Here is a 12,624-nt window from a genome sequence, read left to right as displayed (position 1 = left end):
TGCATCTGAAAAGCAATGTAGTTCGAGATTTTCGACATTAATGTTCGAGTGCATGAAAAGGTAACGAGAGATGGAGAATTCAGCCATTTGAGGTAGCTCTTCACACCACCTTCTCCATTCAGAGGACAAATCTTCAGGTAACGGTTCATCCCAATCTATTTGTGACAACCAAATCTTCTGTATTAAGCACTTTATTCTAACAGTGAAAGGTCCTAAAATTCCAATCGGATCGAATATCCGACCCAACACTTGTAGAAGAAATCGTTTTGTTTCTATTGGTTTAGATGTGAAAGACAATAAGTTCCGAACATCAAAATATAGTAAGTCCTTTGAATTATCCCATGCCATACCTAAGACTTTAAATGGGAAATTTTCTTTATTAAAATCTTCAGGATTTTCATCTGGAACGATACCCTTCTTTACCCACAATTCATGTAATTGTCTCGAGTTACTATGCCATTTGTGAAGCTGCATGCTTGCTTCCTTAAATATTTGGACCGATTCTAGACTCGTAGTTAATGCTTCATTGATCGTTGGTTGGCTTCCAATCACATCATCTACATATACGTTCTCATTCAAAAAGTTAACCATTGTAGGATAAAGTTTATTATAATTTTTCAGATGATGTTTAATGGTAGCGGCTAATAGAAATGGACTACTATTTATTCCGAATAAAACTCTAGTGAACCTATATATGTCAGGAGAAATGGTTTCATCATTAGGGAAATCGGAAAACAGAAACCTGATTGCGTCTCGATCTTTTTCATGTATGAGAATCTGTAAAAAGGCTTGTTTTATATCTGCAGTGAAGGCTATTAGATTATACTGAAATCTTAAAAATATTTCGAATATTTCAGGTTATAAATTTGGCTTAACATGTAGACAGTCATTTAAAGAAATGGATCCTGGGGCATGCGATGATGCATCATAAACAATACGTAATTTACTTGTAGCTCGATCCTCGCGTATAACTTCCCTATGTGGCAAGTAAAACACGACATCCTCTTCATTTGAAATTTCTGAAACTGGTTCGATAATATTTTATTTTAACTGATGTCTTAATACGTTCCTGTATTCGTAAAATAGATTAGGATCTTTTTTAAATCGTTTTCTAAGTCGATGAAATCTTTGTTCTGCGATTTCCCTATTATTATTTAGATTTGATGTGTCATGTTTCCAAGGCAATCTAACTTTATAGCGAGAATTTTCATATGTTATATTTGATTCGAAATATTCGACGACTTCATTTTCAGTTGAATCGAAGTTTTCCCTCTTATCAATAAGTCCTGAGTTTTCCAAGTCCCAAAATTTTGTTATTTGTTTGGAAATCAAATCTTCCCCTACAACTATATTGAAAGCTAAAGAGACATCATCATCACCTTTTCGTCCATGTAGGCACCAGCCGAAAATAGTTTCCACTGCAACAAGATTTTTGCTTAAGCATTTAACGTGTCCCATTACTATGTTGTAATAATAATCTGCACCAATTAGAATGGCAATGGGTTTTTTACAATCGGGGAAAATCTGCGAGCAGCAAATTTTTTAATTGTCTGTTTTGCTTAATTTCTTCTGATTTAGGAGGAGGAATATCTGTACCTGATATATGATCAGTTACTAATAATTCGACTTCTATTCTAGAATCAGGAGAACTTCTATGTTCTAAAGTTAATTTAACTACGTCATAATTTTTTTGGATGGGAGAAGTATTCCCAAAAGTGTAGACAGTCAATTTTTCTTTTCTTATGACTTCGAGGTTTAATCTGTCCACTAACTCACGAGCACAAAAACTTTTCATACTTCCACTATCCAAGAGAAGTCTGGTAAACACCTTTTCCTTAGCTGTTTTAACTTTTATCATGCAAGTCTGTAAAATAATTGTATTATTTGCATTATGTGAAACGGCCGAAACAATTTCTTCTTTCTGTTCCTTAGTTTGTGTATCATTTTTCGAAATTAATATACTATCCTTTTTATCACTTGGTGTATTTTTAACTATCGAACTGGATTTAAAACATATGGCTTCTGAATGTTTACCTTTGCAAATTTTACAAACTTTAGTTTGGCGTTGCCGGCACTGTGAGATTTTGTGTTTAGGGGCCAGGCAAAGAAAACAACGCGCTTGTTTTTTCAAAATATCTCTCTTCTCATTAACTGTAAGGCTTAAACATGACTCTGAGTCATGGTTTTGAAAACAAAAAATGCAGTTTCGATTTGATGACGCGGCTGCCATAAATTCATGTGTGGTGACTGTTTATGTTTCGGCGTCGGTGGATATCTGTTAATACCTTTCATTTCCGGGTTTGACTTGCGTGGAAAGGATAACGAATTAATCTTTTCTCGCGATTCTATTTCTAATCGGAGAAAGTCTAGAAATTTGTTTAAATCATAGGTTGAAGAATTTTCAGTATTTGTACGATGAAATTCTAAAGTTATATCGTTTGGGACAATTTTCATCAAAATTGGAATAAACATGTTGGAATATGTTTCTGGTTTCACACCGAATGCTAAAAGGCTTCTGACTTGAACGTTAATTGTATCATAAAGTTTTCGCAATTTTGCCACTTCACTTGAACTTTGAATGGGATTTAAATTTAAGAGATTAGAAATGTGTGTATTGATAATAAGGTCACTTTGACCGAATCTATTTTTAAGAATGTCTATAGCAGAGTCATAATTAGCCTCTGAGATTGAGAGACCTTCTATGGATGATGCTGCATTTCCACATAAATAAGTTCTCAAATAATTAAATTTTTCTGTCTTCGAAAGTGTAACATTGCCATGAATAGTGACCTTGAATGAATTCCAAAAATTCATCCAATCGTTATAGTCTCCGGAAAATTTGTGAATTAAGAGTTTGGGCAATTTCACATTGCCTTCAATCTGTCTTTTGGTTTCAACTTCTGTAGATGAATTATTTAAATTCATGTTGATATTTTGAGTATTGTATTTCCTTAAATAACGGTTGATTTTAGACTTCGGTATTATTATTTTATCGTTATATTCCATAGAAGTGTTAATATCTGAATCTAATTTTGATTCATCTTCAATCAAATTTTGTATTTTTTCATTTAAATCATGTAGTTCCGTTTCTTTACTATTTAACAATTCCAAACAATTTTCTAACTCTTCTTGTTTTTCTTCTTTTAAATATTCATCTACATTTTTAATAATTTGAGTTACAGAAGCACGTATATGTGCTCGATTCTTAATTAGTGTCTTCTGTTTCATTTTAATAAATTATCAAAGGAGACTTCCCGGGAGAAGTCTTCGCTTACAAAGCTAATCCAAAAGGCGAAAAACACAAATTTTCAAATTAATCAGATTCTTTTCCCGGCCGATGCACCATTATGTAACGAAAGTTCTAGATCAAAGTCGAATCACTCATAATCCAAAAGACGAGATGCATGGCCTGGAGGGTTTTCCATAAATTTTAATTAAACTTAATATTTACATATATACAATGTAGGCTAAAATGCCTGAATCGAATATTTAATGCTCAAAAGGCAAGAACTGAATAGTTCCAGTTAAAATCTAAATCGAATTCTATTGCGTAGTGCATCGAAATTCTACCTTCAAGAAGAAGAATATTTTTTCAAGTCACGTGTTCAGAAGGGGAAAGGTTAAGTAAGCCAGTAGATGGACTCCTAACGCCATCTCTTGGCGATATCAAAGAATATTCCTTAACATCATAAAAAGTTAATAAGTCTGTCTTTTGTTTGTCATTGATTACCAGTTTTTAACAGCTCTCTAACATAAATTTGAATTAAAACATTTTGATTTCCAAATCGTTCTTTGAGTACTCCACGGCATTTTCGTAATTTTCTTCTGTAGCAGGAAAACTCTCCACTATTGCTCTTGGCTCAGTCTCAGGTTTCGTAGATTGTTGTAAATAATGAAATTTGTCTCTCTTGTCGATGCGAGTATCTTCGTGTATTTTACTAAACCTCGTCATATTTTATTAAACGTCAACCACTTTCGAGAGTCTCCATCAAACTTCACCAGTTCAATCGCTGGTAATTTCTGTTTTTTGGCCGTAACTATTCCTGATAAAGAACCGCTATTTGTTGAACCAGTAGAAGGTTGTGAACACTTATCCTTTTTCTTGTTGGCTTTTACTTTAAACGTAGATAATTTATCATAATATTCTTGAGCTACACTAAATTCTCTTTCATATTCTTCTCGAGTACAGCCTTTTTTTCTGTAAAAGTTCCAAAAAAGAGTCATGCATATTTCTTAAAGTTTTATACTTCTCTGAAATTTGTTCTAAATAAATTTCTAAATTGTCCAAATCCGGAGAATCTGATCGTATCAGTTCTTCCAACTTCCAACTTAAACGGTCGATTTAACAAGGAAGTACCAAAATTTAAATGTGTAGAATAATTTGATCTATTACTTCATAATTTTTTAATGATGTGTTAAATTTAATAATTAAAAAATTAGTGGTAGGCATAATTGAATGGAATAGTAAGAGGATAGTCAGTGACTTTTAGTTTGAGTGCATGTAAGACATTTTTAATCAATAATCTGCAATTAGCAGTACTTTTTGTGCTTTCAAGTTTGAAATGATGAGTAATTTAATCATGAAGGACAAAAATTTAGTTGCTAATTAAAATAGTATTTTGTTATTCTGCAATAAAGAGCAATGCTTTCCAGAGCCATGGGAAACTGAATTACAGCTTCTGTAGTTCATCTGAACAGTCTACTGTAACTAAAAATGTTGTAGCTTCTTCTTATTTAATATGTCTATCTGAGTTTTATTCCTTCAGTAATAATACTGTTTAATTTTTATTCTTTCATTCTCTTCCTTTTAGATATATGCTCATGGTAGTAATATGAGTAGTCTGCACGAGCATATCCCACCTGAAATCCTTCCTTCCGAATTTGGCGGCCATTTGGGGCCTTTTGATAACAAAGACTTCATTGAAAGGCTAGCTGTTAGTGAAGAAACATTCATCCAAAGCCAAATGTATGGCTACATATCACAAATTGCTGAAAAAGGTGTCAAAAAGGCTGTCAGTTTGGATACATTCTCATCATATAGGAGAGTCTGTATTCGGTGAACTTTGCTAATACAGAGCAAAAAACTTCTGAACATTGTAAATATTGTTCTTATTTTTTTAAATAAGATTTTTTTCATATGAAGTAGGATCAAAAAGTTTATTACATCACTTTAAATAGATTCATTGTTTAAATTCAAAATAGGTAATTTTAACACCAAACACTTTTCTTTTAAATATTTAATAAATGAGGAATTTTCTTGCTGAAAATCTAATAGACTTGTGTACATTATATTAAAAATTCTCTTGCAAATATCTAAAAGTCTTCATTTTCCTCATTGCAGTTAAAAAATTAACTATTTGAGAGATTAATTTTATTTCATAAGGAATACCAGCATTTTGATAACAATTCATAGCAATTGAACTAAATGCTTTTCTTCAATTAATATTTTAATTGCATAAGAGAAGTATTTCTTTCTTTCTTCTGACCAATAACAAATATTATGGTCCCTGTCTGTTTTTATTTTTGGTAGTCTTTCTGGCTGAATTATTTTTTACACAGATTGCAAACTAATGATAAAACAATTTCTCCTCCACCCTCTCTTAATTTACTCTAGAAAATGAATTTGGGGCATTATGATGGGAAATGTTAATTTGAAAATCTTAAATTATTGTTTATATTTAAGATGTGATTTAAATTTTCATCAGCTCAAATATATCTCTCATTTTACATTATTTTAGCAAATATGTTTTTATATATTAAAACATATTTGCTAACTCTACTTGTGTATATATACTGAAGTGGAGTTTTATTGAGAAGATGCAGCAATATGATGTATTTTTAATTACTTTACTTTTTTTTTTTTTTTTTGTTTGTTTGTTAGTGTATTACATTTTTCTCATTTTACATATTCTCCTGTTAAATCATTTTTATGTTTATTCATTTTGCTGGAGAAGTGTTTTCAGCTTAAATTCTGTCATTTTCATAACAAGATATTTTCCCCCATAAGTTCTATCAGCAGTTTATACATGCATATTTTCACTCTTTTTAAAAGATGCATGTTTTTTATCTTTGCGCCAAAATAAAACAAACCCCCCCCAAAAAAAAACATAGTAATGGCCTTTTTTTTTCTTCTTTTTAGCTATGTAATGTAAATGTGATAATGTAATGTATTTTAAATTATGGGTAAAATGCTTTCCATATGAAGCTTTATTTCTTGTCAATATTAAATATAATGATTAAATGCTACATGTTTAATTCTTATTGAATTGAATGTTGCATTTTTCTTCTGTCAAAAATATGCTTCAAAACTGAAAACAGGAAGATCATCAAAAAAGCTCTTATTGTACCTGAACTGTTTGTGCAGTGTTCAGTTTTTAATTTTATGTTCATAAGTGAGATATAATTGAAGTAAGTGGAGTAAAAATTAGTTAACATTTTATTTGAGCATATCTCATTTTAAGTGGATGTTTGTTTTGGCTAAATGTGAAATTTTAACCCAGAAAATTTAAGATTTTTATCTTCTGATTGGCACTTCATTTGTTTACTTCAGCTTTCTTTTGCATTTAGCATAAAAGTTTTTTAAAGAAGTGAGAAATCAATTAATTTTTGATCCTACTTATATACTGTTCATAGATATGTACATAGCATTACATAGATATTTTATTAACAACATTGTGTCTTCTACATGTAATATAAGTCAATAAACGTAGACATTCTAAGTTTTATTTCCCATTAAAATGTGGTAGCATTCTGTAAATGTGTTTGAATAGGGTATAAATAAATATATATTATTATATTTTTGTTACACCTGTAGTAAGTTTAAGAGTAATGTTTTATTGGAAAACTACGTCTAAAATAGTGTAGTTTCTGGAGGGATGGAAAAAAGAGAGATTTTATGATTTAAAATATGAATTTACTTTCTCTGTGCATTATTTTTAAATGCTAAAAAGTATTTTATTGTTAGTTTCAGAAAAAAAAATTCAAGGAAGCTAAGGTTTTTCATATTTGTTTTTGAAATAGTTAGTCAGAGGCACTAGCTGTTCTGTGTAAATACTAGTTACTTTTTTTTCCCTGTTAAATTTTATTGTAAATTTAATATAAAATTATATCTTGGTGGCAGTATATGTTTGAGAAGGATAAAGAGTGCCCATGTTGAATCTTATTTATAGTGTGTTACTAATACAGAATGTTATGGACCATGGTGTCGTATGAGAATTAAGAATTCGTTCAAAATTATATCCCATAAAAAATAAACAGATTTCCAATATAAGTTTTTAGTAGCACTCAGTGTTATCAAGTCCATAATCAGTGTATCTTCAAGTCCATAATCAGATCTTCTGAAGCATATAAGAGTCTGAAGATTAGAACTTATATATTTATGATTTGTGTGCTTTACACTTTATTTTAAATAATTTTAATGCTTACTGAATATAAATTTGCTCTATTATTACTTCTGTCTAACTTCTGGAATTGAATTCACTAATGTATCTCTTATCTTATTTAAACTGTCCTGAAATATTAAGAAACGCAAGTTCAGTGTTGCTTCTTTTCTGTTTTGAATTTCTTCGCAGTTTTATGAAAGTAGAATTTTATGTCTGCCTTGCTTGACTAGAGTGTAGTGATATTGGTGTTAACTTTGCTTAACAATAATAATTTACTTGTATATTACACATATATGTAGATAAGTATGTAAGTTACAAAAAAAAATTAAGAATTAAAAATCACAAGCATGTGATAGATTTTTAAAACATGTTTTTATATTGAAGAAAAATGTTGTTTTTTCTAAAGCTTTTAATAATATGTAAATTAATATCTAAATATAATTTAAATAAGAGTAGTTGTTGCATACAAATGTAGTGACACTATGTTATCATTAAACAGCTGAACAACATATATTGCTGAGTTTTTAATAGCAAAATTTTTATGAAATTATCTGTTGTATAACAGGATTTAAATCTCTTGTTGAAGTATCAAATTGTTTTCACAAATTGCATTCTATGTTTGTGCATATGCTTTTGTTCTGCTTATTGAGACTGAAAGCAACTGCAGCTTGAAATTAAATTTAATTTTTAAAAGATACTATTTTTCTGACTGAAATTTAATTTGAGAATGAATTTCAGGTACAATATATAAAACAATGACAGATAAACACGTACAATTTTGTTAGTTTTTTATTTTAGTGTCTGGAGATTGGTTACTGCTCTGGAAAATTCTTAATGCTTATAAAATTTATAACTCTTTCAGTTTCAATTTCAAATTTAATTTTTTTTCAACTTTGAAAGAGTTCTTCCTTCTGAGGATTTATGTTAATTTTGAGTTATAATTTGGTAGAAATATAAAAGAGTTAATTTAAAAACATTCTTTCAAAACTGTTTGTCAGCTGTGTAACAGTGTGTCAAAATTCACTTAAAAATTAACATTTATTACTTTTCTATGTAGAATTAAAATTTTCAATGATTCAGTAGTTGCTTATTTTGGAATAACTATTAACATTTGAGCATCAGATAAGTTATAATCAACAAATTTTGCTTCTGGAACTCTACTTTCATTGAAAACTTTGCAGTGATAAGGTCTATGCTAAATATATAATTTTTTTAAAATGTAATTTAAAATTATTTTTCTGAATATTATCATATTCTAGAAACACAAGTTTATATGCCTATTTAAGCAATATTAAATTGTCTAATTAGTTTGCTGTCATTTTTAAATGATCTCATAAAATGTTCTTAGAAATATACGAATTTTGTATTTTAATGACTTAAAAACCTAACATTTCCTGAAGAACAGTTTTTACTTTTGACTTAAATTTGTTATAAATGTATGTACAGATGCATCAAATGGAAACTAATTGCCTTTCATGTTGTGAATTAAAAATATTTGATGTTAACAAATTTGCAATATTTAAAGTTATTATTTGTAATCAGTTATTGTACTTCAGATGTAGCGCAAGTATTGTTGGAGAAGAAATATGTGTTTAAAGTTAGTTGCCAGTAGTATCACATATTTTACATTTATGTATTAATTTATGGTTTTACTTTCTTTCATATTTTTCTATTCTTAATTATTTTTGTGATGAATCAGGAAATTTATTTTTACATTACATATGAGAGAAACTACAAGAAAGTAACATAGCAGCTCAGTACTTTGCCATAGTAAAAGTGTAGAAGGGATTTTTTTTTTATTTTTCGAGTTATTTCAATTTCTAATTGAAATTATTTTCATTACAAGATATTTGATTTACATATTTTATTTTTAATTTCACAAGTTCCAGATTTATACAGGGTAAATACAAAATGCAAATACTTAAATAAAAATTAATATGAGATAATTAATCTGAAAACTTTTAACTTAATAGTAACTGTTTGTATAGTATCTAAAATTTTAGAACCGTATTTATATGTATATATATCTAGTGTTTGATATGAGTCTTTAACTGTGCCAAAATTCAACCTGCCTTTCTCAATTTCTTAAAGTTTTTTTGCTTTTTTTATTTTTCAGCAGCTAGTCTTTGAGATTTGACTATATAAGAAAGGAAAACATTTTAATCTCATTTTATTGGCATCATACACAAGTATAGCATATCAATTTGATAGTGCAAGTGATGATTTATCCTATAAGCTGTTGATATTGTGTATTAGTTGCTGTAGTGGATCATTTGATTGCATATATATGATTGAAGTGTTGAAAGCGTACAAGAAAACTATTGTTACTTTTAATCATTTATGGAATTTAAAAATATTAAAAAAATTGTTCGAAGAATTTGTCAAGATAAATAAATTTGTTATAGACTGTATGAGTTGGTATTTTTTTGTAATGTTACATCAAGCTAAACAGCTTTTGAGAATTATTAGATTATAGATTTATTTATTCAGTCATTCATTCACTTATTCTATTTTGTGTATATGAAAATGGGATTTGGTAAGTACTATAAACAGATCAACAAATTTGATTATTAACCCTCCGAACATAACAAGTTTAGCCCTGAAATTTCAATGTTCCTCAAAATGTCATGAATAAGTGGTATTTTCTTGATTTTAATTAAAAAATGACTCTCTTATTTTGTACCTTGATTCCTTTTTTTCCAATATACATCCAAACCGAAATCAGTTACATTAAAAACTAGCAGAAATTTTAATGAAATTTCTGAAGGCAGCCTTCTATGCGGAATTTTCAATTTTCCGGCCATAACGCTGAGAGGGTTAAAATATGAATATAGTTTATCTGATTTATATGCAAAAACTCATGTATTACTTGTAGTTTATTTTTTAAAAATAAAAGGAAATGTATCTTTATTCATACATATTATGTTTTAACTAATAAGCCCCTGGGTTTATAAGAGATCAAATAATACTTTAAATTAAAATGACTAACCAACACACATATGACTTTTTCCAGTGCCCATTTATCTGTCTTGAATAATTTTTTTCATGTGTTAATACTGATGTTAGCTTGTCCTGTACACAGAGAGAACTAAACGTTTTTGGCTGCTCAATGTTTATTTTAACTGGTTGAGTTCAGGAAAAGAACTACTTTTTAGTCCAAAGGGGCTTTCTCCCTGAACGACTATTGTTTCTGTTTTGCAATTTTTTGTTAGTTCACTATAAATGTCCATTTCAATTTTCAAACTTTGCTACCAAATATTAGAGTCCTGCATTATATTTGAAGAAATTAAACAATGAAAAATCTGCATAAATATATGTATATTTCTCGCATTGTGATAAAACAATGGTACATAGAGCCATCGAATTTCGAATAACGTAATCCTGCTAGGAATATGGGTATGTGGAAGCCCAAATTTCAAATTTAGAGTGTGTTTTATTATCGATTTCATATTTTGTAAACTTTAACGAATTTTCGATTGACAAACTCAAGGATTTCAAAGCGAGCAATGGCAACGTTGTACAGAAAAAACATTTTTATTTCCAGAATGCAAGACTCTGCATCAGAAATTCTAAAAATATGCTCAATTTAAAACTGTTTTGCAATATTGCTTTTGAACTTAATTTTTTAGTTTAAGTTCGAAGAACATGATATTTAATAAATAAAGGTAACTGACAAAATGTTTAAAAAAATGCGCCTTTGGACAAAATTTAAAATCTGAAACCTTTGAGACTTTTTTCTCTTTTTTAATTTCCCCCCCCCCCTCCCGCTCACTGATGTCTCTCAAATTGTTTTTGATTACTCTCGTTTTCGAAAGCCTTATTTTTAAATGTCAGTTTTCGCTGAGTGTGTCTGTAGTGGTTTAAAATCCAATGGTAATTGATTTTCATTTTCTTGTGTACATATTAATATTTTAAAGAATCTTTTTTATGTTTGTAATATTTTTTATAATTTCAACTGGTGTCAATGTTACAATACTTTTTTTAGCAGTTTAGAATGGCAACAAAGAAAAAGAAATCCAAAACATTTAAAATAAAATGTATCAGAGCTTAAATTGTGCTGGAGCTCTGCTCTGGTACTCCTTAATTTTTGAAGGAAATGTGCATATAAAAAATTGCTTTTAGCTATTTTCTACACATAACCTTCTTTTAAAAACATGTCAATTGGTTTAGAGCCAATTAAAATTTATTGATTAAGTTTTTGTGTGGAAATTTGTTTCCAGAAATAGAGAGCTAAATAATTCTGATGCTATATAAGCATTCAAAATAATTTTTTAATATATTTGTATAACACCCTTTTAATTTTGGTGACTTCTCATCGTTTGTTGCCTGTGTTCCAACTAAAATTCCCTAAAGGGATAAACAGCTGTTGGCATTTCCCGGGACGGGGGGGGGAGGATACAGTTAGTATTGTGTCCCTTATGGATAGACAATATTAATTAATGCGTAAAGCATTCCAACAGTAGGTAAGTAAAACAGCACTTACCTGAATCATCGGGTTCTTCATTCAGGCGGTATATCCAAAAATACATACAGGATCAGCTTTTTAAAACTTTAATCTGTGCACGAGTCATAACAAAGAGGTTGTTACAAGAGATCAAAACTACGCATCCATTTTCTAAAACATTCATAAGCAAACTAAAACTAAAAATAGAACATTGATTACATCATAAATCGTTGAGCGCGCAGTGAAAACTTACGTAATCTTTCCTTATCAGTTCAATCCGTTATGCGCGCGCACAGGCGGGAGTATCACATATCCAACATCCTCCCACCTTTGAGATTTGAACCAGGGAATCTCAAACCCTAATTCTAGGTTTAATTAATCGTCCATATCTAGATCTTTTTCAGGAACAGTCTCTGGAATGAAGTCATTATCAGTTCTTTGCTTAGAAGGAGGTATTCTTTGAGCTAGTACTGTCTTGTTAGAAGCGGTCTCTGAAAGACGATTTTGAACAGTCTTCGGTTCATTGGGAATAGAATGCTGCTTTGCTACAGGTATAACGGGGTCACTTTTATCAATCACTTCAAGAGATATTAACCTAAGCACTGGGCGGAGAAATTCTCCGTTTTTCATTTTTATTTTTACTAGGCGAACTTGTCCATCTTTAGAAGGATAGATTTCGACCACCCTAGCCAAAGGCCATTCAATTTTCTTGACTTTGTCACTAGAAACCATAACAATATCATCAATTTGGCTGGGTTTTTGATTTTTAGAAGATTTCGATGACTGGCGTAAATTGCC

The 12,624-nt window shown here is 29.7% G+C and overlaps 1 protein-coding gene across 5 annotated transcripts in view; it reads left to right on the top strand.

The window, feature by feature from the left end:
- LOC146995366 (alpha-tocopherol transfer protein-like) overlaps positions 1-9,793 on the top strand; it is a 63,289-nt gene extending 53,496 nt beyond the window's left edge. For all 5 annotated transcript variants that reach the window (XM_085823526.1, XM_085823527.1, XM_085823524.1 and 2 more), the window contains exons 6-7: positions 4,812-5,096; positions 9,499-9,793. In XM_085823526.1, the coding sequence (XP_085679652.1) occupies positions 4,812-5,060 (249 nt within the window). In that variant the 3' untranslated portion in view covers positions 5,061-5,096; positions 9,499-9,793. The remainder of the gene's footprint in view (positions 1-4,811; positions 5,097-9,498) is intronic.
- Positions 9,794-12,624: the final 2,831 nt, after the last annotated feature.

Source organism: Stegodyphus dumicola, chromosome 9 (assembly GCF_044657685.1).
Source record: "Stegodyphus dumicola isolate Sdum_Otavi_A_Nest chromosome 9, ASM4465768v1".
NCBI lineage: Eukaryota > Metazoa > Arthropoda > Arachnida > Araneae > Eresidae > Stegodyphus > Stegodyphus dumicola.
Note: the sequence above shows the minus strand (reverse complement) of the source record. Positions and strands in the feature narration are given on the sequence as shown.